The sequence below is a fragment of the Hoplias malabaricus genome, chromosome 1, assembly GCF_029633855.1.
Source record: "Hoplias malabaricus isolate fHopMal1 chromosome 1, fHopMal1.hap1, whole genome shotgun sequence".
In the NCBI taxonomy this organism is placed as follows: domain Eukaryota; kingdom Metazoa; phylum Chordata; class Actinopteri; order Characiformes; family Erythrinidae; genus Hoplias; species Hoplias malabaricus.
The window spans coordinates 13,594,355-13,622,083 of NC_089800.1; the positions used below are offsets into that span (position 1 = coordinate 13,594,355).

At 42.0% G+C, this 27,729-nt stretch overlaps 1 protein-coding gene across 8 annotated transcripts in view; it reads right to left on the reverse strand.

Annotated features, from left to right (window-relative positions):
* pou6f2 (POU class 6 homeobox 2) overlaps positions 1–27,729 on the reverse strand; it is a 159,477-nt gene that overhangs the window by 67,216 nt on the left and 64,532 nt on the right. For all 8 annotated transcript variants that reach the window (XM_066646815.1, XM_066646813.1, XM_066646817.1 and 5 more), the window contains 2 exons: positions 17,545–17,636; positions 10,055–10,277 (listed from right to left, as the gene is read on the reverse strand). In XM_066646815.1, coding sequence (XP_066502912.1) covers positions 10,055–10,277; positions 17,545–17,636 — 315 coding nt within the window. The remainder of the gene's footprint in view (positions 1–10,054; positions 10,278–17,544; positions 17,637–27,729) is intronic.

Consider the following 27,729-nt stretch of genomic DNA (forward strand, 5'->3'; position numbering starts at 1 on the left):
CGGGAGGGTGTGTGGGTGCATGCGCTTTCCCCTCTCCACGCAGCGCGCGAGTGTGTACATTACAATTTGTGTTATTTGTGTGTCTAACCCACTGTCATATGCAGTCACCTGGCAACATGCTTGCACACTGCTTATTCAAGTCTGACAATACTGGGGGTAGAGGGGTAGAAGAGGAAGAAGAAGAAGACGAAGGGGAAGCGGGGGGGGGGCATGAGAACAGGGGGAAAGAAGAAAACGGGAGTGATATCAGAGGCGTAGAGGAGATGAGAAGTTTCATTTCTGGCGGGATTGCCTTGGAGAAGGAGCGTTGCTTATACCCATCCTCCCACCCCAATACCCCCCAACCTCCCCCACCCCCCTCCTTCCCATCGCCTCATCTCCGACGCCACCTCTCACTCTCAATTATTTGGCTCCTGTCACAACAAATCAATCAAATTACCCCAGCAAGACTGTGTGCAGGTGCTGCGAGCGCATCGCTACTCGCATTAGCTTTGAAATGTATGAGGGCTCCGGCAATTTTATCACTCTTATTTATTTAATGCGACTCTCTCCCCTGCGAGTCATCTTACAACTGCTGCAAAGTTAAATCATCAAAGGACAGTGTGGAAGGCTGACTGTGGGGAGCACTTTAAATTAAACAGACAGAGGGAGAGAGACAGAGAGAGAGAGAGAGAGAGAGAGAAAGAGAGAGAGAGAAAAGGTTGCTTTTTCATCAGCACTGTGCTGAAATAAAGCCAAAGCTGTAGATCCTCATTCCACACTTGTTTAAACAGGATCAGCTCCAATAAAACGTATCCAACCCTATTTTACCTCGGCTCCGCTGACAGCCTGGGCCCTTTTCGCTCCCAGAAACCATATCATCGCGTACAACTCTACTGAAATGACCAGCTTGCTTTCAGCCCATTTGAATGGGCTCATCTAAACCCGGCTTTATTCACTAGACAGGAGTTTCATATCAGAACAGCATAGGCACCCACACTCATAAGCATAGTTCAGCACCACGGACAGCTCACTCAGCTCCATTAAGGTACGGATCGGGAGAATTTGGCTTTGGCCTGACACAGGTAGGCTACGGAAATGTCTTCACAGGAACTGGAGCAGATAATAAAGTAAACTAATCCAAAATCCTGTGCTTTTTTTAGGCTGCAGTGAATAGAACTTGTATCAGATCTCTTCAGAGGATGGACAAATCTCTCTCCTCATGCCTCAGCACGACGCTAACCGATGTAGGCGTCTGTTAGCTAACACAACAGAACTGGGCACTTAGTGCTCTCCTCCAAGCGTTTTGTGTATTGCATTACCAACTGTTTGAAAAGAAGTGGTGACTGGCCTCACAGTCATTGCTACTTTGATTTCAGCACTGCTGAAACTGCACTTTTGTAACTTTTGGAGGATTGGAAGCCACCTTTCAGACCGCTTTCCTTCGCCGTCCCCATGATTTCAAGACAATGCTGTAAAAATGAATGACACTCTGCAAACGTAAAGTGGAACTCAGGAACAAAAGTAGCTAATCTTATTTACATTTTTTTTAAATTACCAATTTGACTGGAAATTAATTCAATTAAATATAGTCTCTGACTTCTGCACAGTACTTTACATTAAAGTAAGATCTTTCTTTATACTTATGCAGTGTGCATCTATAATTATGAACCTGTAAAAATGTCTATTTTGAGTCTGTGTCTAAGCTTCCCAGTCCCAGTCCTGCTATGCATAGTTCTGTCCCTTCCATTATCTAGCACATCACATCCCACTCAACTCTTTAAATGTATGTGTCAGGGAACACACCAAAATGTGCTGAGCACAAGAACTTGAATGAGAACCCCTGATGTAGAGAGATTTAAACCTGTTTGTGATCCAGCACCACGGACAGTTCAATCAACTGTTCCTTGAGCTGCTTGAGTCTTTTTTTTTTATTATTATTATTGATATGCTAGTTGCTATCTCAATATTTGGAGATTCTGTCTCATTATTGTGACAAACCAAGTCAATATAACGAGATAATACCTCATTATTTTGAGATGCTAAGTCAATTTACTGAGATTAAGGTAACATAGGATGTCAAAAGTGATGTAGGCAGTTTGTGTAATAAGTGATTTCCACTTCTATAGATCTTCTGTTGTGCATGTCCAGTTCATATATGTTCTATTTGGACTAGAGGCATATAAAGCCATCCAGCATTGAGCAGTGGAACTGTTTTCTAGATGGGAACGTTCTACCCAGTGTGGCTTATGTGATCCAAAATGACTCCTCCAACATCGGGACATGTGGCTAATGTTAATGCGAACAAATGAACTCATATTTGTTCAGTAATGTCCCAGTATCGTATGCCAAGCCTTCCTAGAAGGGTAGAAGCTCCTACTGGAGTAAAGGGAAACAAACTCTGTATTAATACCCAAGAGGGTGTCAAACTTTCAGCTGTGTAGTCTATAACTCATTGTGGTTCATTGCCATGGACGGCTCCAGCAAATTGTCTGCAGATTCAGCTTTGACACTCAGTGCAAAGTGACGATTCGCTTCTAGGCCCACATAAATATATCAAAACACATCAAAACATATCAAACAATTACTTTTAGCTTTATTCTATTGCTTCTCTCTCTCGCATGACTTATATGTAATGCATGTACGTCTCAGAGACAGCTCTAATTATCGACCTGCCGCCGTCTACTTAGGATTAACTTTCCAACCCCTCGAGGTTCGACTTCTCTCTTTTCTCTTAGCTCTTTTTAAACTAAAATAAGGCTTTTTTTTATATATATAAAGCAGGGTTTCCCCCTGATCTCGACGCCAGTTCGGCTTCTCCATCTGAAGCCATCCATGCGCTGTGACAGCAGAGGAATCCCAGAGAGAGCTGGAGCTGCTCTTATTGAGACGGGGGAGCCGTGTAGTGATTAGAGCCAACACGGCTCCTCATTAGCCTACATGAGCCGAGAGACGCAGGCAATTACCCCCTCATCCCCGAGTGCCGTTTTATGTTTCCTATGGAGGTAACACACACACACACTTGAGTACACACACTCTAACCCTCCCATCAACCCCCCCCCACCCCCCCTGCCCCACACAAGTTCCCTCCCTGCACGCTACACTGCTGGCTCTGATGCGCCGCGACCAGGCAGCTGTACAATATGAATATGAAAGAGTCAGAGTCTACATTTGTTCTGCATTAACTCAGAAGAGGAGCTGACAGGGCCCTGATGTTTCATTTGCCACACGCGTCTGTGGGGAAAAGACTCAGCAGCATTACATTAGTGTTTCCAAAAACACTTACACGGGTCTGAAAAGAGAGTTATTTATGATCCAAGGCCGCGCTCGGCTTTTGCTTCGGCTTGTTGAATCAGTTAAACTCAGCACAGGCGCCTTATTAAGAGAAACTTTTGTCTTATTTGTGCCAGAAGTTGGCTTTAATTGGTGGCGCGAATAAAAGGCAGTGAAAAAACAAATGTATCTAATTAAGTGTCATATTAGATTAATTGATGTATTTTGCAATGAACAAAATGTGACAAAAGGCTTCGCTGTGTTTGTCATATCCACCACCCACACGGCACTACACTATATTTAATCTATTATTCTGTTCCCCAGCAGCTTCTCTGTGTTAAGACTGAGTTAAGACGGTACACTCCTTCCCAGAGGTAGTGCCACTTACTCAAATAAATGCCCTAAAGGAAGCTCTTGATGGAGATCTACTTGTTCAAATAGGCCTACATTTTTACAGCAATCCACGTTATAACATTACTCCACTGACCATAAAGGAGCACTGTTGTAGTTCTATAATTACACAATGTACAATGTAGTCTGACTGTTGCTCTGCATACTTTGTTATCTCTCTTTCACCCTTCTTCAATAGTCAGATCATACCTGTCCTGCTCAAAGTGAAAGGGAGCTCATAAAGAATGCGGAGTGGACTCATTCCTGCACAGATTTTGACGGCAAGTCAATAAGTGCTTTTAGTATACTTGCATATCAGTGTGTGCTTTAAATCAACTTTAAATCTTACGGCAGCTTGCTCCACTGCAAATCGAGGTTCATCAGGACTGTCGTGTTGAGTTAAATCAGTAAAAGCTGTGAAGGAAGTAGCCTTACACTTTTAGGATAAGTGCCTCTCTTTTATACAGTGAGGGGAAGAGTGTGTAGCGCACTACTGCTGTTTAGGATTGTGTTTTACGAAGCCATATTTGTCTGCTGGATAAATGGGCAGGAAGCTGTGTCACATCCTCTCTCGGTTCCCCCTTAACATGCATTCCCTTTTATTTTCTGAGGGGAAATAACATCCTTTATAGCATCTCTCACAGCATTAATCTTCCTATGATGCTGTTGAGTGGAAGGTGCATAAAAGAGGACGGTGTTTCTCTTCATTTGCGTGTTTTGACTGATTAACTTCCACGATTAGTGTAAGGAGCCTAGCGCTATTAAATGAGTAGAGTAGACACAGCTTAAATCGCTGGACGCAATACCACTTTAGAAAAGGCTACACTTAAAAAGTTTTTTTAAATGGTTTAAAATCTGTTTATTACATAGGTTATAAACACATTGAAAATCAGTAATAATCATTTGTAAGCGACCTGTTATTTGCCAAATAGTGAACCCACATCCTTACTTTGTCCTCTCCATCAGTCAACATTAAGCCTGTCAGCTGTCATCACACATCTGTTAATAAGTTTAACCATTTAACCACCAGGCTGAGTCACTTAACCATTTATAGAATGTCTTTTTAGACGCTGATGGTAATGTGGCGTACCTTAACATGTGAAATGACTAAATACACATCCTCAGGTCCTAATTCCTAATCATCATTCCTATTATTCCAACCTGGTATAACATCTAAAGTGTTTAGTATATACATTTATGTTCCATGTAAATGTGACATGCACATGCTGCTACTGACAGTACTTGCTATGACCATTAGGTTTAGAGTTAGGGTTAGGGTTAGGAGCCTGCCTAGTGAGATGGTTATGGGTAGGATTGAGGTTTGGATTAAAGTTGGGGTTAAGGGTATACAGGTATACAAGGGTATACAAGGGTACCATAGCTGTAGGGGTAGGATTTAAACTTTAAATCAACACCACTATATCTACAAACCATTAGTGGACCCCTGCATATCCAGCATGTCTTCTGACATCAATGCTATTTATAGGGTAAATAGTAATAGGGTGGAGTAATATCCTATTATATATAATACGTCTGTATCGTGTGTAAATTCATTCATTCATTCTAGACAGGAACACACTCTGGATGAGGCTTATGTCCATCACAAGGCATCACTCACTCACACACATATGGACATTTTAGTACAGCCAGTCCACCCATCAACATGTGTTCTTTGGACAGCACCCGGAAGAACCCCACAAAGATACAGGGAGAATACATCAAACTATTGTGCCATCATGCTGCATGTTTGTGTGTGTGTGTGTGTGTGTGTGTGTGTATGCAGATAAATAAGTAGATAGTTCAGTGTCTGCGTATAACAGAGGATTGGGCTTCTCACACCCTGATGAATATGATGATGTGGAGAGGAGGGAAATGACCCAAGATCAGCGTGTGTCTGACTCAGAGCCATTAATCAGGCTTGGGGGCGAGTGGCCGCTCGACGCTCAGCTAAGGCTGTCTGGCAAAAGTGCTGTGCCAGCAGCTGTGTGTCAGCGCAGCGGAGATTTGGAGAGACAGAGGAGCGTGGGAGCGAGAGCCGAGCTGCTGAGAGAACACACACACACACACACACACACACACTGACTCCAGACATTTAACTCCACACAGCACTGTGTTATTAAACCGCCTTACAACTCTCCTGGCCGAGATCCTACAGAGTGACCAGTGTCAGAGCCACAGCTTCGTCCTCTCAGGCTGTTTGTTTCTCTTTCTGGACTCAATTTATTTTTGATTCCTATTGATTTTCAGTTGGTGCAGTGTAGAGGGTGAGACCAATGCCTTCCACATGGAAAACTGGGGTTCAGTTCCCAAATCTGGGAGGAACTCTAAGGACTCTAATAGTAGTGCAAAGCCAAAGCCAAAAAATCTGGAATAGTTTTATGCAAATTATTCTTATTAATACTGGTAGCTACATTACTGACATATTAAGCCTCTATGCTCAGCTTCTGAGGACATAATGTGAATCAATCCCAGTAGCCTAGTCCTTTAAACTCCAGGTTTATTAATAAATTAGTAATATTATAGCAAAAAAACAACTTATTGGGGCGGCACGGTGGTGCAGCAGGTAGTGTTACAGTCACACAGCTCAGGACCTGGATGTTGTGGGTTCTTGTCCCGCTCCGGGTGACTGTCTCTGAGTTTGGTGTGTTCTCCCTGTGTCTGCGTGGGTTTCCTCCGGGTGCTCCAGTTTCCTCCCACAGTCCAAAAACACACGTTGGTAGGTGGATTGGTGACTCAAAAGTGTCCTTAAATGTGAGTGTGTGTCGCCCTGTGAAGGACTGGTGCCCCCTCCATGGTGTATTTCTGCCTTTGATTCGGGGTAGGCTCCGGACCCACCACGACCCTGAATTGGATAATCGGTTACAAACAATGAATGAATGAATGAGTAGCTTATTGATTCAGCTCTTAATGCAGACGTGTTATGCCTTCAGTTCAGCTCCTGAAGGCCTAACATGAATTATTTACAATTAATATAAATATATATTTAACTCCAGGCTTATTGTTATGTTGTTGATAGCGTTGCAAGGCAACAGTAATATATTCATTCCACTTTTAATAAAGTTCGTAGCCTTCGGTTCAGCTGCTGAAGGCCTAAAGTCATTCTTCATTGATATAAATACATATCTGAACCCCTTCAACTCCAGCTCATTGATACGTTGTTAAAAGTGTAGCAATACAAAAGGAACATATTTTTTATTTCTTAATTTAAAAAACATAATTAATAAAGAAGACTCACTCTCCTCTAAGCGTCGGCCATCATTGTTCTCCAGTGCTGATACAGTTAGTGTGAAAGTGTGTGTGTAGTTATTTGAAGTGGCTGAAAAGTTTCTCTGCTGGACATAATTGATGCAGTATTAAACTTCATGCTTTAGACCCTCTCTCGCTGTGTATTTTAGACGAATGCCCCTCGGGCATATTACCGTGACTGAGGCACGTCTGGGTACGTCGATACACTGAGGTGAAGGAGTGTTTTTTTCTCTGGCCACATGAGTGTTTATTAAAAGCCTGTTGTTATTTATGCATGTTTGTGTCCATTAGAGTCGTCTTGCCTCTCCGTCCGCCCTCCCCGGCCATCTATCTCCCCATCCAGCCGTCCATCTTCTCTCCCTCTTCTACTCTTTTGGGCCACTTTGGGCTTCGTGCATTATTTTAAATTCCAGCGTTCCGAAAAAAAAGGAGGCAAGGAAGAGAAAACCTGCTACTTTACATGCACTCAAATTTATAACTTGGCATTTTTTAGTCGGGCATTAGCCAAGGCGCTCTCATCCAAAATGTATGAGTGACGGGTTTGCCCCCCTTCCACCCCTCGGTCTAATGGTATAAAAGAGACAATGTTTTAAACATTAAAATGAAAACCATTTACAACTGTGATCAAAAGAGAACACTCGCGCATTAAAGTTTAAAAGGCGGAGGACGAAGTACCGGCGTGTGGTCAGAGAAACAGAGACATAGTCAGACAGAGAGAGACAGAGAGGGAGGTGAAGAAGGGAAGGCAGGATGGATGCTCCAGCGAATAGAGAGAGAGAGAGAGAGAGAGAGAGAGAGAGAGAGAGAGAGAGAGAGCAGAGAGGCATAAAGTGCTTTTGCGCCAGGCTGCAAAACGCTGACCTGTAATGAATATGAACTCTTCTTTCAGCCCCATTCACTTCCATCCATCCTTCAGGAGCACTCAGTGTTTCTGTCCAAAGTCTTTTACAGGTACATCTTAAACACACGCACACACACTCAAACACACACACGGACACTCGCAGTGGCTGTATAACAAAGGCATGTGGAGATAGAGCTGTTTCAGACAGTGCTTACATATACAGTAATTGCCATGTAGTTGAAACAGGCGAGATGCTGTACATCTAACAATGACTCCTCATGATCCTCTAAACTCGACTAAAAACTTTCAGAGTTCAGCTCAGGATTCGTTTTTACAGGACTCAGAACGCCTAACATTCTATACTGTAATCCAGTAGCAAACATATTATTAGGGCAAGGCCTTCCATTCAAAATTACAACAACCTCTACAATATAGCATACATTTACAGTCCAACTTTAGCACTAATTTCAAGTTTTCAAGTTACTACACACTGTGTGTGTGTGTGTGTGTGTGTGTGTGTGTGTGTATAGTGAATTTATCGAGCAGTGCTTCAGAGGTCTTGCATTCCCTAATAAGGCTAATGCCGGCTACCTATTGGAACTCATCACTCGTTCATTCATTCATTCATTATCTGTAACCCTTCTCCAGTTCAGGGTCGCGGTGGGTCCAGAGCCTACCTGGAATCATTGGGCGCAAGGCAGGAATACACCCTGGAGGGGGCGCCAGTCCTTCACAGGGCAACACAGACACACACACACACACATTCACTCACACACTCACATCTACGGACACTTTTGAGTCACCAATCCACCTACCAACGTGTGTTTTTGGACTGTGGGAGGAAACCGGAGCACCCGGAGGAAACCCACACGGACACAGGGAGAACACACCAACTCCTCACAGACAGTCACCTGGAACTGTGTTGCAACTTATCATTCCACCTTTAATAGAGAAATATAGTTGCTTTTTTTTTTATTATTATTTTTATTTTTTTTTACTATAAAAATTTACATATATCCAATTTGGAATGTAAATGCTGGATGATCAGCTTTGTTAAACTGTGCACTGTATGGTGTGCGTAGAAATTATACGTTGAGTGTTTTATTAAATATGTCATACTCTAAGTAATGTCCTGTGGTCCTTTGTCTTTTGACCTTTGACCCCCTAAAATTGCCTTGGCCATAGCCAAGTATCTCATGTATAGATGTGTTCCAAAGTTTGGACACCCCTGGAGAAAATAAGCGAGCTTAATGACAATCAAGCAACACCCTAGCAACCACCTGGAATATTCTACATACTGAGAAAAGGAAGACATCAAATATAAAATGTTCCAAAATTTTGCAGAGACATTTTATGTTTGTTTTATTAATGCAATGCACAGTCAGAAGTTACTGTTTTTTCTTTGAGATTTTGTGATGTCAAACCTTTTGCACATGACCTTATATCGGCCTACTCATGGGTTGCAGCTGATTTGACAGTACAGAGTTGCCGCCATATCATTACTCAAACACACAAATAAAAACTGTGATAATATAAAATGTTTTATTGTTTCTTTATATATATGTTAAAATAAAAGAAATATAAGTATGGATAATAAAACGAATAATACAGACAGTAATTAGAAGCTCATTCAACATGGAAACTTGAACCTTATAGCGGATTAAAAATATTTTCAACATACAGCGCACAACGTGAGTGCACACACTGTTATTTTATGACCCACTGTGCCCTACGGAGGGTGTAGGGAGACATCTCGCATTTTGCCTCGGCTTCACTGCAGCAAGGAAGTCTCTCTCTCGGTGATCACTCACACATTCAGATAAGGAGAATTACTTTATTAAAGAATATGTGGCTTGTGTCTGTAGTTTCTCACACACTGAAACAAACACGAGTGAAATACCGAAGCTTGTAAAGGATCTGTGTATGAACAACTCACTCAGATTTGGACAGACGAACAAAGAAATGCATTAGAGACAGACATGCTAACTGTTTTTTCAGTAGACCCTATGACAAAAATGCTAATGTGGCTAACAGAGGATAATGGTTGTTTTCTTCTTATTTTATACTACACCGTGCATTTTCATCCCCCATGACACACAAAGGAGTTGGGCTTTTGTGCTTCTTTGTGTTGTAACACTCTCTCCAGCACAGTGAGAGGAGCTGTGTATGAAATAAATATAGCCGTCTCTCCGATTCGTTTACATTAGTGCTGTGCTCTGAAACCAGAAAATCCTTCCCCAATAAATATTACACCATTGCAACCCATGAATAGTCATCAGTGCCTCATTCATTGCCTGATTACTGAAGCCTGTAGTGTCCTCTCACCTTGCAGGTTCTGTAGAGGGAGGGTCATGATGCCCCCGGCAGCCGCAGCAGCCACCAGGCCCTGGATGTTGGCCGCGGTAGGCAGAGAAAGGACGAGGCCCTGCTGTCCACCCAGGTGACTGCCCGCGTTAAAGGGGATGAGGATGGGCTGATTGAGACCAGGAGCACCGCCGGACATCACTCCACTCACAGCAGAGGCCAGCTGCTGAGCCACCAGCAGAGACTGCAATAGAGTTACATTACCCTCCAATTAATATTTAAACATATTCAGAGTGAGATTAGTCGAGTATGTAAATATTCAGTCATAAATATTCCCCCTGTCCTTCACAGCAGGGGTCACAAGCCACTGGGTCATAAGACAACTGTGCTCTAATGCATTTTTAAATATGGACATCTTCCAATAAACATAAGGTAGTGCCCCTGAGGTATTCTGAGGAGACAATTTATTATGCTTACAAAACTGATTGATATTAAAAACACTAGGAAAATCAGAAGTGCTCAAACCTGTTGATAACGAATGTAAGAACTCAAATGTACAGTTAACGCAAACAGTGGTTATAGAAATTGTTTTGTAATATTTGACATAGAGGTTATTCTTTATTTTTTAGTATTGTTTTCCCAATAGGAATGACTGGGGAAACTGGGATACCATTGTTATCACCTGAGAAGAACCTAGCAACAACTTGGAACACCATAGAAACCTTAGCAGGTGAGTAATCCAGTGGGATACTATACCAGCGCCTAGCAACAACCTGGGAATTGGTTGTGCTGCACAATCCCTCCAGTCTCTCCAGCAAATGCACTCACTTTTCACTGTGTAATGGTTCAGTTCTAGAAATAATTTTAATTGTATACTTCACATTCACATCTGTTTAAAATCATGTTGTTTTTTTGTGGAAGGACTTGAGGTTCCTCAAAGAACCTTGTTGTATGTTAATACCCATGGACTCAAAGCTGACATTCTGTCATTGTTTTCTTGTCAAACCTGATGCTTAGAGCCATTACAACAAACTGTGTGTCACTGTCCAGTTACTTATAGGTTGTGGTGTATCTTCAGTGCAGGAGAACATACTGCTGAGTCTGACAAATCAAACAGTGCTCTGAATGGAGAGAAGAGTGTTTTCTTCACTTCAGCTCCCTCCCCTCGGGCACAGCTTTACTCCTTCACTCCTTCAGCCCATCAACACGCATCTGATACTACAGTCACTGCCACCAAACACCTCCCTCAGACCTGTCAGCATCTTGCTCTCTCTCTCTCTGCCTCTACCTCCCCCCCTTTTTCTCTTTCTCTCTCTCACTGTGTCCTCTCTCTCTCTCTTTCTCTCTCTCCCTTTCTCACTCTTTCTTTTTTCTATTTCATTTTTTTGCTCTCTGTCTTTCTCTCTCACATTCTCTTTACTTTTACTTTACTTTTTCTCTCTAAATTAAAAGGGTCCATTAACGAGTTAATATCATTAGATTTTAATTATATTTCTCTTGTTCGGAGCATGATGGAATACACATAACATATCAGCATTCAGCTTTAAACATGATACAAAATGTAACCTATTGTAAATGTAATATGATATAACTATGTAATTAATATGTAATTACACGTCAATGTTAAATTAGTAACAAAATAGCAAACGTCCAAGGAATAACCTCAAAAAATCAGATTTTCTACTGTGAAGAGGGTACTAGCCGTCTCTGTAGGTAAATGCATTCGGTCATAGGGCAGTGTAAGAACTGGTCATTCCTTTAGTCTCGTCCCGTCTTCAGATTGAAGCATAGCCTCGTCTTTGGCCTGTGGGCTTCGCTGTGCCAGTTTCTGACCGCTCTCTGCCCTGGTCACCTGCTCTGCCTGCTCTTCTTACTAGAGAACCTTAAAGCACTGGAGGAGGCCACCTCACTCCTCGGGCAAAGCACACGTTACCGTGACAGCGGTGTCACTACGATAAGTAGCAGCGCTGTTTGCCGACGAGGTCTGACCAATGAAAACACGGCCAGGGAGTCGCCCGGCAGAACAGAGGCCCATAGAATGGAATGGAATGAGACAGAGCGATCAGAAGAATTCAGAAGAATGGAGAAAAAAAATGAAGGGGAATTTTTTCCCTACACTGTGTTTTTCTACAAAGACTCAGAACCAAGGCTTCTAGGTCTGAGGGCTGAAAGATAAGAAGACCACACCACAGGGCCCACTGTTAACACGTTCAGTTTAATTTAATGCAGTTCATTCCACTCTGTAGGTAATTTCAAGATATTCCCCAGTAAACAATTAGCCGTTGATTCAACGTTGAAATAACGTAACGACTGTCGTCTAATCAACGTTCTCTTAAGGTTGAAAATGAAAGTTGAAAAGACGTCCAAACACAGACATTGAAAAGACGACTATTGGACGTATTTTGGACGTCCATTGACGTTATTAATTGGTCCCAAAATAAATTACTTGTATAAAACGCATTTTGGACGTCCACTGACGTTATCGATTGGTCACCACTTAACTAACTTATTAAGATGGATTTTGGACGTCCATTGACATTTAAAATATGTCCTTGACAGACAGACTACTTTTAGACCTATTTTGAACGTCCAGGGACGTTCCTTGTTTACTGGGTCAGTATTATTTTGTGCTTTTCCAATGAGTCCATGGAGTTCAATAGAAAAGAGACAAAGGGAATTTTCCTCAGCATTATGAGCAACACTTAATTCTTGTTGTTTCCCATTCAGGTATGTGCCATTTGTCATTTCATTCCAAACGTGGTTTGGGGGTTTGTGGGGTTTGTGGGGTGGGGCGGCACGGCTGCAAGTAGGTGTCTTTGAACATTGACTTAAGAGAAGTGGAAGAAGAAGAAAAAAAAATCAATTAACCACTCAAAGGACAACAACAAAGAGTCTTGTGACAGAGTGGAGTGACATATGCTTAATCTTGCTGTTTTAAGTGCGTGTGATGTTGGATTCTTGAGGCGCAAAATCAAAGACAGCCTTTCAACATGCGCTCTTCATCTCAAAGTGAACGTCACTCGTCGCCCTGACATGCAGAATGGAGTGACATGGAAGAGAATGATATTAAAAGACAATTCGCCTCATAGAGAGCGTGACTCCACTCTTGTTTCTGACTGTACACGCTTGTAGTGTTATGATTTCTCTGTGTGAAAGCTGACCTCTAACACAGATACAGTGTGTGTTGAGTATGCACACACACAGTTTGTATTGTATTGTATTGTATTGCTCATGAGCCAGAGGTCATCATGCTAATGATGCCCAGTGCCGGAGGGGTATAAAGCCACAGCATGGAACTGCATTCTCTGGCGTGATGGAGCACCGTCCACTGCCTTAAGGAAGAGTTGAAGTGGTGTCTGTGATGCAGAACTAATCATCCACCATTAGTACCCGAGCTGGCTTATTTTCTTGTGGCTGAATGCCATCAAACTCTCACAGCAATGTAAAGCCTTCTTTATATAATGCCCTCGGTTTCAGATGAAAGTTAGGAAGGTGTCCATGAAATGAAATGCACAATCATTTGTTATTGTACAATTTACAACGACATGTGTCTCCCGCATTTAACCACAGCGGTGGGCGTTTGGCGCCTTGCTCAATGGCACCTCAGCCGTGGGTTGAGGGAGGACAGTGCCACCGCTCCCAATTTTCCTGCCAGTCGTGGGAATCAAACCAACGACCTTACAGTCCTAAGCCCTTGTCTCTTGCCCAGAGTGGTCTCCCAATCTTGAACGACCTACATCAGCGTAGGTTTTTATATAAAACCAGGAGATACATTTGTGTGTGTGTCATTAAAATTACTACCACACAGAAGTGATTTCAAACTCCTGTTTATGGCCTAGTTTGAGCATTCCTCCACGATTTGAGCATTCCTCTGATTAAAAGCACTCTTGACCTGGTCTGGGCTGTTGAAATGGCCTTTATGAGGCTGCTGAGCAGTCCAACTAGAGGCCTAATAGAAGAGAATTCCCTTACATAAGAGCCACTAAAGCCAGGCTCTAGAGTGAACACTGAATCAGATCGTCAGCTGAGATCCGCCTGCTCCATTATCTGGAGGCTTTGCGTGAATGCCACCCTGCCCTCTGACTTATAATTGATGAAAACTTTGATCAATGTATCGGGCTCTGTCTAACTGACCAGAGCAAAGCTATAGGGTCAGTCTGGACAAGTTTGCAAACTTTCCACAAACAATTTTACCTTGAAAAACAGTGTGTTCCATAAAGCGTAAGCTAGGGTTAGGGTTAGCGTACGCTCTTCAGACGAGAGAGGCTCATTTCGTATGAAATGGAGTTGCAAAGCACTTACAAAAATGGGTCAAAATTATTTTTCAAATAATTTTCAAAGGGAATAGGAGTAGTTAAGCTTCACTTTATGTTTGTTATAACAGCAGTGTATGGCTCTACTTTAGTCACCAAAGTCTGCCAAAAAATACCACGTACCCAATCTTCCCCTCTTTTCTAATCTGTAGTTAAACTTAAATGGGGCAGAAGAGGGCTGCCCAGCTCAACACTGAATGTTGTCTGTACTGTAACATGTAAAAGAGGCTTCCGCCAGTCAGTTAGTAGCATGCGAAATGCAGGTCTAGATCATTACACACTCGCCTCATACATTATAACGGACCTCAAATAGACTTACAACACTGTAATATAAGAAAATCAAGCCCTGCCCCTTGAGTAACTTTACTCCAGAACAAATGATAATGCATACGTTTAGCGCAGCGATAGCACTCATCAATTTTGATGATATTTAAAAGTTCAGTCTCGAGTCTCTCTCGCTTCTCATTCACTCCACTCCCCCTTTTTCTTTCCTTTCCACTCGTGGACTTCTCCATGTTCTTCTGGAGTAGGAGGAGCTGTAGTGCAGACATGTGATGATGATGACTTATTCCACACTTGTAATGTAGTTCCAGTTTGAATCTTGAATCTGAGAGTGCATCCTTTAGTTCTGCTTGCTGTGGCTTGGTGGTAGTTTCATCTTCCAATGTTGTGCGCCGCTGCAGCTACTTGACTAATAGCTAATAGCTATTAGCTAATTGCTAAACGTGTAGAGAGGCTAATGAATATTTATTTATTTTTCTTTACATACAAAACATGACTTCAAATGAGTTAACCCTTTGTTTGGATTATTTGGAATGTCTCACTTTATGAAAAATATGATCAGATTATTTTTGCATAAATATCAAGACACTCTATATATTTATTTATTATTTGTTTATTTCACCCTCCCTTGCTCCCAAAAGTAGCTCTCCCTCTTTTTTTATCCCATCAGCCCCCTGTTTTTCTGGAGCTCCAGGGCGGCAGGCGATGGGATCTGAACCCCGGCCGTGGCTGTGAAATAGGATCCGATCAAAACACTCTTTAAAACGGCTCAACAACTCCACACTCCAAATCTCTGCCGCTTATCTGAGTCACGCTGCCTGCTCTCGCTTCACCTTCACTCGCTCTTCCTGCACCGGGACAGTGTATGTGTCTGTGTGTGTGTGTGTGTGTGATATTATGGTGTTGCCTGGAAGCGGCAAATTCGCTACAGCCTGAGACATTACCTGTACATTATAAGGAGTCTCTGTTTTTTTTCTTCTTTAGTCTTTTATCAAAGACACAGAAGAGGAAACACTCTGTCATCTTTTCTGAATTTGTGTATCTGCTATTTTAATACTTTTTTTAAACAGTCACAATTATAACCTTTAATTACATTCAGATTGTGGCTTCAGAGCTGTGCCTGGCATAAAGTCAATGCTGTGTCTTGCACATTATTTTAAAATTGAGCTGGAGCTGCTCTCAGTCCTTGGAATTTATAATAATGCTTTCAAACATTTGAAGCATGGTATGTAAATGTCAAAAATGCATATGTTGTGTGTGTGTGTTTGTGTGTGTTTTACCTGTAAAAATTCCTTGGCCTTTTATCAGTGCTTAATGATTGAAGACAGAGGACTGCAATTTATCTGCGTTTGAAAGCAGATTTCCTTTTGCCATTCTTTCATTTTATTGGCCTACAGCTGTCCAACGTTCCCCGACAAACATCTTGTATTTTGTTCTTTGGCATTTACTTTTAGAGATTTCTTCAAATTACTTATATTTGTTTTATGAGAGTATGCACTGTAAACACCGCTACCTACAACCTCCGCAACCACTCAGTGCACTTAAACTGATTATTTACTGGCACGTCTCTGGCAAACAAATGAGCCTTGAGTCATCTTTGCTGACAACGGATGAGACCTTTGTTGCCTAAACACTCACTCACACTCTCGAGTTCAGCAGGATGAACATTCCCCACTAGAGGGTGCTATTAGAACCCAAGCAAATTCTGCCTGGTGCTTTGAATCAGTGACACTGCAAGGATGACTGGACTTCAATTAATTTGTATAATTCATGGGCGAAGTTAAGTACAGACGTACTAATCCCTGCAAATTTAATTAAAAAGGATACAGTCTGGTTCTCCTTGTTTTGACTTTTAGCTTTGAACACCACTGAAATTTCAAACCCCAGACCCTTATTCTCCTTAAGAGGAACCCAGGGGCCCATACAGCTGCCTGGTGGCATGGGCTGCTGAGAGATTACCCACAATCACACTGATAGCAGGCCTGTGTGAGCCAGGGAGAGTGGCAGAGAGAGAGAGAGAGACAGACTCATGTAGGGCTAACTGCCCTCTTACAGATCCAGCTCCGTAATGGCAGAGTGCACAATATCCGACTGTGGAGTGAGAATCCATCAAAACATATTGATCTCCAAACAGGGGAATTGGCTGTGGCAAAAGCAGAAGGAGCTCCGTGGCTGAAACAGTGTTTGTTTTGGCACTGCCGTCTTGACAGGGTTCATATTTTAAAGCAAGACTCTGGGAAGGGGCAGTGATACAGCGGGACGCAGCGAGATATGGCACTGAATAAACTTCATGCTTCTTCCTGTTCCTACTAATGTTAACACAGACTGTCTCCTTTAGAAATTATGGCCCTAAACTACATGGACTACAGCTCAAACTGCCTGGGTTACTCTTATACAAGCTGTAGTTATGATTGGGATATTTAAGGGTGAACTATATTAATGCAGATTGCACGTGCATGCAGTGTGAATTATGTTTTATACACATTTTATGAGGGCAAACTCTATTTAGTACACATTGTTTATAAGCGCACTATATGTTGTACAGATTGTATAAAGGCAAACTATATTTAGTACACATTATTCAAAAATGAACTGTATCTCGTATTCATATACTTTATACACCCTGTATGAGGACAGACTCTATTTTATAAGGCCAAACTAATTCATACACATAGTATGAAGCAGAGCTATATATACAGTGTGTACAAGGGCAGATTATGTTTGTTATTTAAGGGTTACATGTTCCATTGTTCAAGAGTGAACTATATTTAGTACACATTGTTCAAAGGTGAACCATGTTTCATACACACTGAACCAGTCCAAACTAATTCTCTTACACACTGTATGAGAGCAAACTACATTCTGTACATATTGTTTGTCTCCTGAGAATGTGTGAGTGTGTGTGTGTGTTATTACCTGTGGTCCTACAGGGTACGCTGGGTGAGCCATGTGTCCCTGCTCTGAAGGGCTACTGCTCACATCTGATTGGACAGAACCACCTCTGCCACCTGACCAGAGAGAGAGAGAGAGAGAGAGAGAGAGAGAGAGAGAGAGAGAGTTATGTTTCTAGGTCAGAAATACAAATTCCATTACCATTCCGCAGCAAGGAAACTATCAAGAAATATATACTATCATTGCTCCCCATTTTTGCTCTTCGTCTCCCCTCAAACACAAACACAAGTACAAACACACGCACAGACGTACACACACACACACACACTCACACACACAATGCGAGTAGTCATGCTGGGATGGCAGTGAGCCCTCAGCGGGTGCTCTGTAAGTGTTGTGGTAAAGTGTTTTATCAATAGATAAACACATTCAGCTCTAAACACACATCAGCGACATCCCACGCAGCTCATTGCATCACTTTATTTCTCCCGTTCAGCCCCACTCATCAGTTTACAACAACCCCAGGATTCTTCTGGTCTGTAAACACACACCGTCCAGTACCGCGCCAAAGACAAAGCCCACTTTTCTTTCATTTCATTTCCATTCAGAACGACAATTACAAGTTATTTATCTTACAGAGTTGATATAAGGTACTCCACTTGCGTAAGGAATTTAATTTGAGGAAACAGGAGTTTCCAAACTGAATTTATAATTAAAAATACAGAGAAAAGGCAGATCTCATCAAATCTCAGCACCATCAGATAAACAGTTGTTTCTGTCTGTCTTTTTACTGTGAAATGAAAACATGGGTCTGAAAGGACGTGTACCTGTCAAAGAACTATTAATTCCAAATAGAAAAAGGAAGAACAAAGAAGCTGCTGTTGTTCTCAGAACAAAGGACTGCTCTTCCCAGGATGCAGATATTACCTTGAAAGGGTTTGGATTTGGATTTGCTTGGATCTTGAGAAGCAGAAAAATGCAACCAACTTCCGATACTGAACTTTAAAGAAGTTGGAAAAATACCCCTGCAGTATTCTTTTTTTATGTCAGAATTTGTGTCTGTAAATAAACAGACGACACGTTTTTTTAAAACCGTCTTTCCCTAATTCACCCCGACCTTTCATAAATCAGTCAGACCAATTTTGTCTGGACATTCAGGCAGCATTTAAAGACCAACAACAATCTGCACGCTGTATGACTCAAACCCAGCTTAAGATTTGTTCCTTTCATTTCTCCGCTCTCTTCAGTAATGGTGGACAACATCACAGAGTGAAAAAAAAAACATGCCCACAAGGACATATAAATCAAATGCACAGAACGAAAGAATAAGTTCCCCTTATGGAGCTCTTGTGTGTGTGTGGAAACTTATTTTTGAGCCCTGAAAATGTTATCGGGCCTACAAAGGCTTAAACGTCTGGCTGACCTTGTACAGCACATAAAGGCTTCAGTAAATTCACACAGGACTGAAAGTACACCAGAAAACATCTTAAAAAATCCCCAAATTTATACCAAAGTCAGAATACACACCTCTGTCCATTCAATGGTCTTTTTTGCCCGTGTGTGTAGGCTTGCAACTTTGCAACAAAAATTGAATCCACAAATAAACACTTTTTTGATCTGCTGCAAGGATTTGAGGACTTTGACTCTGTAGAGTGTAGAATATCACTGAAATACTTCAGGAATCCAGAGGAGAACCTATAACCTATTGGTATTGACCTTCAATCCCTCAGACTGTTCTGCATTCAAAGAGCCATGAAACTCTAATGGATATCACTATCAAATTCTGCCTTATTCAGTCACAGACATGTTTTCTGGTCCACAGCCCAATCCCCGTGGGCTTTATAACGTTCTACTTTTAACACTAACACTTGGTATTGAGAATACTTCACTGAAAAAAAATGTATGTGTAGAATTTACTCAAAAAAAAGAAAGAAAAAAAGGCAATACTTTGCCTTCCAAAGTGAGTAGAGTTTAACCAACTCATAACGCCTACCTCACGTGTTTACGTTTATTTTATCACTTATTAACTTCGGTACAAGGAAAAAGTAGCAAGTGTATGAGCAGAGATTTGGGCTTGGTGTATGGGGGAACTGGCAGACACTAGCTCCTCAAGCACAAACCACCACACGCCATGTCCAACATACGCAACATCATAAATACAAACACCCCCACCACCCTAAAACACACACACACAACATATAAACCCCTTAAACAACCCTAAAACAACACTGATCTCACGCTGAGCTGTTCTGTAAGCTCTAGTAAGAGATGTCTACAAACTTTTGGACATGTAAAATATTTGTTATGCATAGTCTTCTCGTGTCTAAAGCATCACTCTTATTCCATGCTTGGTTATAACGAACATTTAGAAGAGGATTAGTGGTTGCGGCCCAGCATTAGAGAGGCCTGGGACGGCAGTGGAGTCTCTTGAATGTAATGAATTGATTTTGTATCTCAGCTGTCATTCCTCATCCACCAGAGGCTGGGACTCATGCTACCAGATAAGAGGACATATCTCATACTTCTACTTACAGTTCCAAGGGACAAGGAGAGACCGGAGCACAGCCAAACACATTCTCGTTCATGCAGTCATTCATTCATTCGCTGAGGACATCACAGGACAATAAAATAGGGCTAAAAAAAATTCTCTCTGGAGTGATGGGATCCACCGAGTTATAACATCAGTACCTGTCCTCACTAATACATTCAAGGTGGAGTGTCACCTTTTAAGAGTGTGGTAAAACGAACGCTGCTGTGTGGAGGCTGGTTAACTCTCGTTCTGTGTGTAACTTTGCGTGTCCTGACATTAGAGAGTGAGTACAGTTGTGCTGAATTCTGTAATTCTGTTTGTTAGTGGTGAATCTCAGTTATTCCCAAATTACTTTGTTCTACGTGAACCTACTTTATTCAGACTGTAGCCTGGGGAAGTTTTGTGCAACTACCTGGAAACGGCGTGTTTATCATAGCTCTATTTTCCAAGTCTTTAATGTCCATTCAAAATTTTACACTCTAGCCACATGAGACACAGAAAGAGCAAGAATAAACAATTCCAAGCTCAACCTGTCCAGGAATCATCTTCATTATGTAGCCTGTAATTACTGAGACAACAGGAGAGACCAGAGCTAATGAGAGTTAGTAACCAAGCCATACATGCTCTACTGTTGGTGACTGTTCACCTGGGACGACTACAGGTCAAAACATGAACAACTGGGCAATCTGGGTTAGGGACACACAGTATGTACAGTAATCCCACTTCCCACTACTTCGCGTGTTTTTTCAAGGGGGATTATGGCCGTTATATCGCGGATATTGAGGGAAAATCTAGGAAAACGGTGAAAGATGTGTAAATTAAAAGTATTTTTTAAAAATGATTTACATGTATTAGACTAGGCCTGTAGGTGACAAAATATGTCATTTACAAGTATTTCTAACGTACAGTACATGTATTGTCCACATCCGAGTGAAATTTACTTACTCTAAATCACAGCTTAGGAATGACGCTATTAAAGAAACTGGTAGGATATCACATGTAGTTCCAGCAGAAAAACATTATAGAATGACTGTTTAATGCAAAGGGTGGGTTGTTAACAGCACAGGGAGGGGTTTAAAAAGCCCAAATACTCGTTAAATACATAAAAAAATTATCTTTCCTCTACTTTGCGGAAATTGGGCGGTCTTGGAACGCATCCCCCACAAAAAACGAGGGATCACTGTAATCTGAAATTGAATAGACACCTTTCCAAATTTGTGAATTCTCACTGCTGTTACTGAGATTCAGTTGGACATACAGTTTGTGCAGTCATTGACCAATCGAATCAAACTTTCTGGAGCAGCTGCACCTGAACCTAAGGTCACAATGCACCCTGCCAAGTGCTGACTTGATGGATATAAAGCCCCCAGCAGAGGAACTCTGTACATGTGAAAATAAAGGTGCTACAAAAGATCCTTTGAGTGATGTCATAAAGAACCACATTTGGTTTCTGTAAAGAATGTTTTTTGCTGATATGTTGAAACGGGTAAAGACTCTTAAGATCGAGTGGTGTACTTTTAGACTTTAGTTTTTTTAGACTTCACTAAATGTCTATGTGGTTGAATTAGCACCTGATCTTATTATCATTCAATGCAATCAAATCTTCACAACAATGTTCCAATATCTAATGTCAGTTCCTCTCAGAAGAATATAAACTACTGTTATACTGTAATTTCCAGTTGTCACTTTTAATAAGTGTAACACTGTGTCTGAATAATTATGACATGACTCGATGCCATATCTGACAGTGCTGTGGGTACAATGTCATCTATTTGTTTATTAGAAACTGAGCGTGTTGTGCATCAAAGAAGAATCCCTCATGTCAAACCACCTCATTATCAAACCGCCTCATTATGTTCACTATCTGAGAATCAGAAATAACATCGCTCAGGTGAAGCCTCTGTTCTCTGCTGTAATCAAAGAGAAGCACTCCGCTGTATAATTTATCAAGGCACCTCACTGACAGAACACATGAGCGCATAAAAACCTTCAGAATCATTACAAAAAGTCCATGTGCTGCTGTTGCCAGCTGTGTATAAAATATACCTTGAATACATCCACAAAGCCAGGCTTAGTACACAGTGCTGTTTTCACTGGATGACAGTGGAGCGTTTGATCCCTTTGCCCATAAATGTGAAGTTAACGTGTTTTAGTCGTATGAAGAAAAAAATCAATAATGAATACATGCACATGGGTCTCTCCGCAGGGGGTTTTGGTTTGATTTTTTTTTTTTGGGCTCAGTGCTACAAAATTAAAAAGCTGATGGAGAAAACATCTGGGGATTTCAGCAGCCATTCCGTCCCATTATCAGATCCCACTGTTCTTTTAACCTATGTATTAAAGGGAGCTGTCCTCTAAGTGGATTACCTCCTCAACACCGAGGCTGTACTGATGTCTACGCCACTGATCGGAGGACTCTGTTTTTCCAGAGAGGTTTTAAAAGGAAAATGCTTTCATACATAAATTATTAAAGTAGTGGATTATAAGTGAGTTTGTGGTGAACAAGAAGAATGTCTAACTGTTTCAAAGTCTTCCAGCAACAGTTGTCAGTTGTATCAATTCTGAAATAAACTAAAACATCAAAATGTAAGCAAACGTGGAGGGTTTAGCCCACTGCATGTTTCTGAAGTGTCACTATCACGACATTGGAACACTCACTTAGAGGTGAAGATTGATTCTGTTATGTAAGCTAATATTTACCCTCATATCAATGTCACTTTATACTGTTAAACTGTAATTCAAACACTGTTCCTTTGTCATTGAATGGCAGCTGTTGTATAGTATTACATTTCACAATTTACTTTATGATTGTACGTTCACAGTTGCTAATCACCATCTTTAAATGATCTACGCCAAACTACTTCAAAATAAAGAAATTAAAGGAACAACAGGTAAGATTTGGATTTTTTTGTTCCTATGGCTCCCCCTATTGTAATTCATGTTGACAGCACTGTATTGAAATCAATGGGGCAGAGGAGAGGAGGAGGGTGGTCTCCTGCCCTCCTCCAAAAGTTATATAGTGCAGTTTCTGCAGTGCTGAGTGCAGAGTAGGAAAGACAAAGACTTTATTCTCATTGTACATCTCAGTGGAGCATCACAATGATTTTTGAAGCTGTAATTTTAAGGTATAAATATTATGTAGTGTTCCTTTAAATTAAATAGTCATTTTTAATACTAAGCCATAGTTACAGTAAGATGACAAAAGAGTGCAAGAATGTTGGAATTTGGAATTACAATTATACATTACACAGTAAATGCTTCTAAACATATTTGTTCACCAAACAAAACATAAACTAAAATAACACCCTGGATTCATACACATTTCTGACACATGAAAAATCAGCCTTAATCCCAAACCTTACCATAAGTCTAAACCTGACTCAAAAGGTTCAAAAGGTTAGAAACAGCAGGATTTACTTTTGCCATCCTCCTGTGGAACATTCTTATGAAACAGGTTACAGCACTGTTTCTGTCATTTTTAATAAATACATAACAAAATGACTCTAATGGACTAATGGACTAATGTTAATGACAAAGGCACAAAACGCTTCTAACATTACGCCACTAAGCTCTATGTTTCAACTGGGAACTTCCATCATGGCCTCCACACTTCTTGGAGTGAAGGAAAAAGGTGCCATTAGAAAAAAAATGACCAAGAAAATTACAAAGTAAAATCGAGTAGGACTTTCTGGGAAAAAAAAAACAGATGTTCAAATGCAGTTTACTTAATGGAGTGTTACACAGTGACAAGAAACTGAGGCTCGCAGTCGTCCTTGAGCTGAGAGGGAGCTGTGTTTACATGCCGCCTGCTTGCTGTGCTGTGACCAACCTTGCGACTCGCACTGAACCACGCAGGAACCAAGTGTAGGAAACTAATGGACCCTTTTCATGTTCCTAAACAAAGCGTCTGTTTCAGCTGCTCTTTATCGCCGCTTTCTGCAAGGCAGGCTCTTATCAGGCGACAGATTAGCGATAAATGAGCTGCACACTAGCAGGTCAACTCGCAGCAAATCTGCAATGTCCAATGCCAAGTGTCAGCCTGAGGGGTATAGTACCCCCTAGCATTGGGCTATGAAGTGCTGCAGCAGCATTTTTCAAAGACATTAAAGATTTGAGTTGGTGTTTGTTTGTGATCCGAAGCTAATCTTTTAACATCGGTACGTGACATCATTAATGTTTATGTAGCTGATCCAATCAAATCCTCAGAGCAGGGTCTAGTCTAAACGGTCTAGTGTAAAGCCTGTTCCTGCAGCAAAGTTTGGGACTGACTTCCAGGAAATTGTGACATACTGTAAAAGACTTTGGCTGTGATCCTCACGTGTTCTCCCTGTGTCAGCCTGGGTTTCCTCCAGGTGCTCTGGTTTCCCCCCACAGACCAAAAGCACATGCTGAGGTGGATTGAATGTGTGAAACTGACCACAGGTGTGAGTGTGTGAGACTGGGTGAATGTGTGATGTACTGAACTTTATAAAGCTGCTATATAAAATGAACAAAAGTATATGTTAAAAAAATCACCACAGACTCTCTGCTATGTTCCTGAAGAAGAATCACAGACACATCGCTGTAAACTGTTGTGGGAGAACATCCCTTGAATATATATAAAAAATGAATATTATTTTGTACATAATTAAGTCTGAACTATATTTAGTACGAATCCAGGGAATCCAGCCTGAGACCTGACTGCACTAAGACATCACTTGATTAACAGAGAAGGGCAGATTAAAGGGCAGATGTGGCTGCTTTTTTGCACCAGGTCAGAGGAGATTTTATTTTATTTTTTTTATCTAGGACACCTCGCAGGCCGTGTCACATCCTTGGCTGTATCACGTGTCCCAGCAGATTTTAAAACAAAGGAGGCGGTCAGGGCCTAGTGCACAAAAGGAAAAGGGCCGCCATTACATAAAAAAATCCCTCCCTCGCATTGATCATCTAAGTGGCGACTGTGGAGTGGGGATGAATAGACCTGGGCAGAGTGAGCCTGCGAGGCTGGAAGGATTTTTTTTCCTATGGAGTGTAAAGAGCTGGCTTTAATTGACCTCATCCATGCACTGTTTAGCTGGCCCTCCCTTTTCCCCATCGTGCCCCCGGCACACACCACCAAGGACGGGGCGCGAAAACAATGGGCAATCGTCTGCCGACGCCGTCATTGCGATTCTGCGTGCCACCTCCTCCGTTTTCGGAATCAAATGGCAGTTATTGAAAAGCTTTGTAAAGCGGCGGGTCGGCGCTCGCCCCCGAGTGCATTTATGAATCAATTTTCTGCCGGCATAAAAAAATAAATAAATATATAGAGAGGAGCTTTAACACTTTAGCTATTTTAGTGGAAATGCATTATATCATAAGTCTGCTAGTACAGCGGAGGCGACGGCGGTGCTGGGGGAAGGGTGGTCAAAATCAACGGGCCCAAGGTATAGCAGGCTCTCAGCATGTCTTAAATAGCTCTTCTTGCTGGCGGTCTGCTTTGTGTTACATTACCTATTTATCATCTCATACCACCCTCATTGTGCGGACGAGCTCTGAGCCACAAAAGCCCACAGATAAGCTACTTCCAGCCTTTCATGCCTCTGGAATTCAGCAAGCAGTGAATATGCTGATTCAAAGGAGGGCTCCAGTCACATGGTGACACATGATATTATACTATTACCTCCTAGCTGTGGGTTTAACCAAAACAAGCCGGAAAAAAAAGAGAGAGGTGCTTCTTTTTTCATCCTGGTCTCTGCCCTGAGGCTTCGCAGCAGTGTAAGCGCTAATCATCAGCCGCCGATCCATGACCTCTCCCAAACGCATTTAGCCACAATGATTCATAACTTTGCTTAAGGCAGAGACTGCAGGAGGTATTTTTATATTTCACTAACCACCACCAATGGGCCGGCTGATGATTTGTTTGTCGATCAATTACATATACATGAGCTAGAAGACAGCACAGAGTGGGTTTTTTTTTTCAGCTACTCAAAGGGCTTTAATGCCTGCACCCAGTGATTGACAGGTTGCATTTAACACAAGCTGAAAACCCAGTCAATAATCAGAAGTGTGTTTAAATTGTATGGCCATTGATTTGGGCTAGTTAATGCAGCTGATGGGCCCTGAGAGATATTACTTCAGCACAGAGTAAGTGAGAGGGAAAAAAAGAGGAGGGGGAGAGGGGGGGAGTTAAGAGATAGAGAGAGGACCATGTAGAGAAAGCTATCTGAAACAGAAAAGCTTGTAAAACCCCATGGCTTCGTACAAGCAGATAGTGTTTTCTTACGTTACTATCAGTGACACAGGGGCTAGAGCTGTGCTAGCGGCTCAATAAGGACACAGTTGGTTTGTCTACTTCAGCTTCTCCTCTGGCCTTTGCATGGAATATTCCATCACCGGAAGTTTACAATGCATTGGGTAAAGTACCGTTAGGGATTTGGCAAAGTTCTGCCAAAAACTCAGCATATGGCTTTGCAGAGCAGGTGTCTATTAGCTGATATTAGGAAAGTACAGGGCACTTTGTGTTCTCCTCCAAGCGTGTTGAGCTATCATTCATTCATTCATTCATTATCTGTAACCACTTATCCAGTTCAGGGTCTCGGTGGGTCCAGAGCCTACTTGGGAGCAAGGCGGGAATACACCCTGGAGGGGGCGCCAGTCCTTCACAGGGCAACACAGACACACACATATTCACTCACACACTCACACCTACGGACACTTTTGAGTCACCAATCCACCTACCAACGTGTGTTTTTGGACTGTGGGAGGAAACCGGAGCACGCGGAGGAAACCCACATGGACACAGGGAGAACACACCACCTCCTCACAGACAGTCACCCGGAGCGGGACTTGAACCCACAACCTCCAGGTCCCTGGAGCTGTGTGACTGTGACACTACCTGCTGCGCCACCGTGCCACGTGTTGAGCTATCAGTAACATTTAATTGAGTGGCTTTCACTGAGTGGTTTCTCGTGTCTCTGATGAAGATGGCACCAGCACACACTCATTCTAAGTGGCTGTAGATTAAAGGGAGAAACTTTCCAGCTGTTTGCAGTTGTAGTCATAGGAACCAGACAATTAAAGGGTGTGGCAAAACATAGCAAAGTACAGTAATCACAGGAAAACCCCCAGTGTTGAAAGAGTTAAACCGTATTTGTTATAATATAGACATGTACATGTAGAGGACAAGAAAGACGAAAAGGAAGGAGGATGTAGAATAGAGTGGGACAGGGTGTTGATTTTAGCTCGGCTCCGAACAGACAGTCACATCTGCTGGAGAATCTTCCTCCCAGGTCCTCATCCTCCAGCAATGTCAACTCGATTACCTCGGGGTTGAAAGAGACAAATACCCGGACAGATGACTCCTCATCCTTTTAGGCCCATCTGCAGCAGCCCCGGCTCCGAGGCTCCAGCTCTGCCCAAGGAAGCGCTAACCCTTTTAGAGCGAGCCACAGGAATGCCGGGGTCACGGTGCTTTTCACTCATACTAACCCCTTCTTAAATTATCTTAACCATATTCCCAACAAACAGGATTCTGCCTCCTGACCTCCACATTGTCCCTTTCCTGAAGAAGGGCCCTCCTTATTTTCTCCTTTTAGCGCTCCTCCTCTTTGAAAGCATCCTCCTCCCTTTCAGTCTCTTTTTTTTCTATATTTTGGGATCTTTTTATTTTTGTTTGTTTAGCTGAACTCTCGTCTCCCTCCTTGTAACAGCTTTAA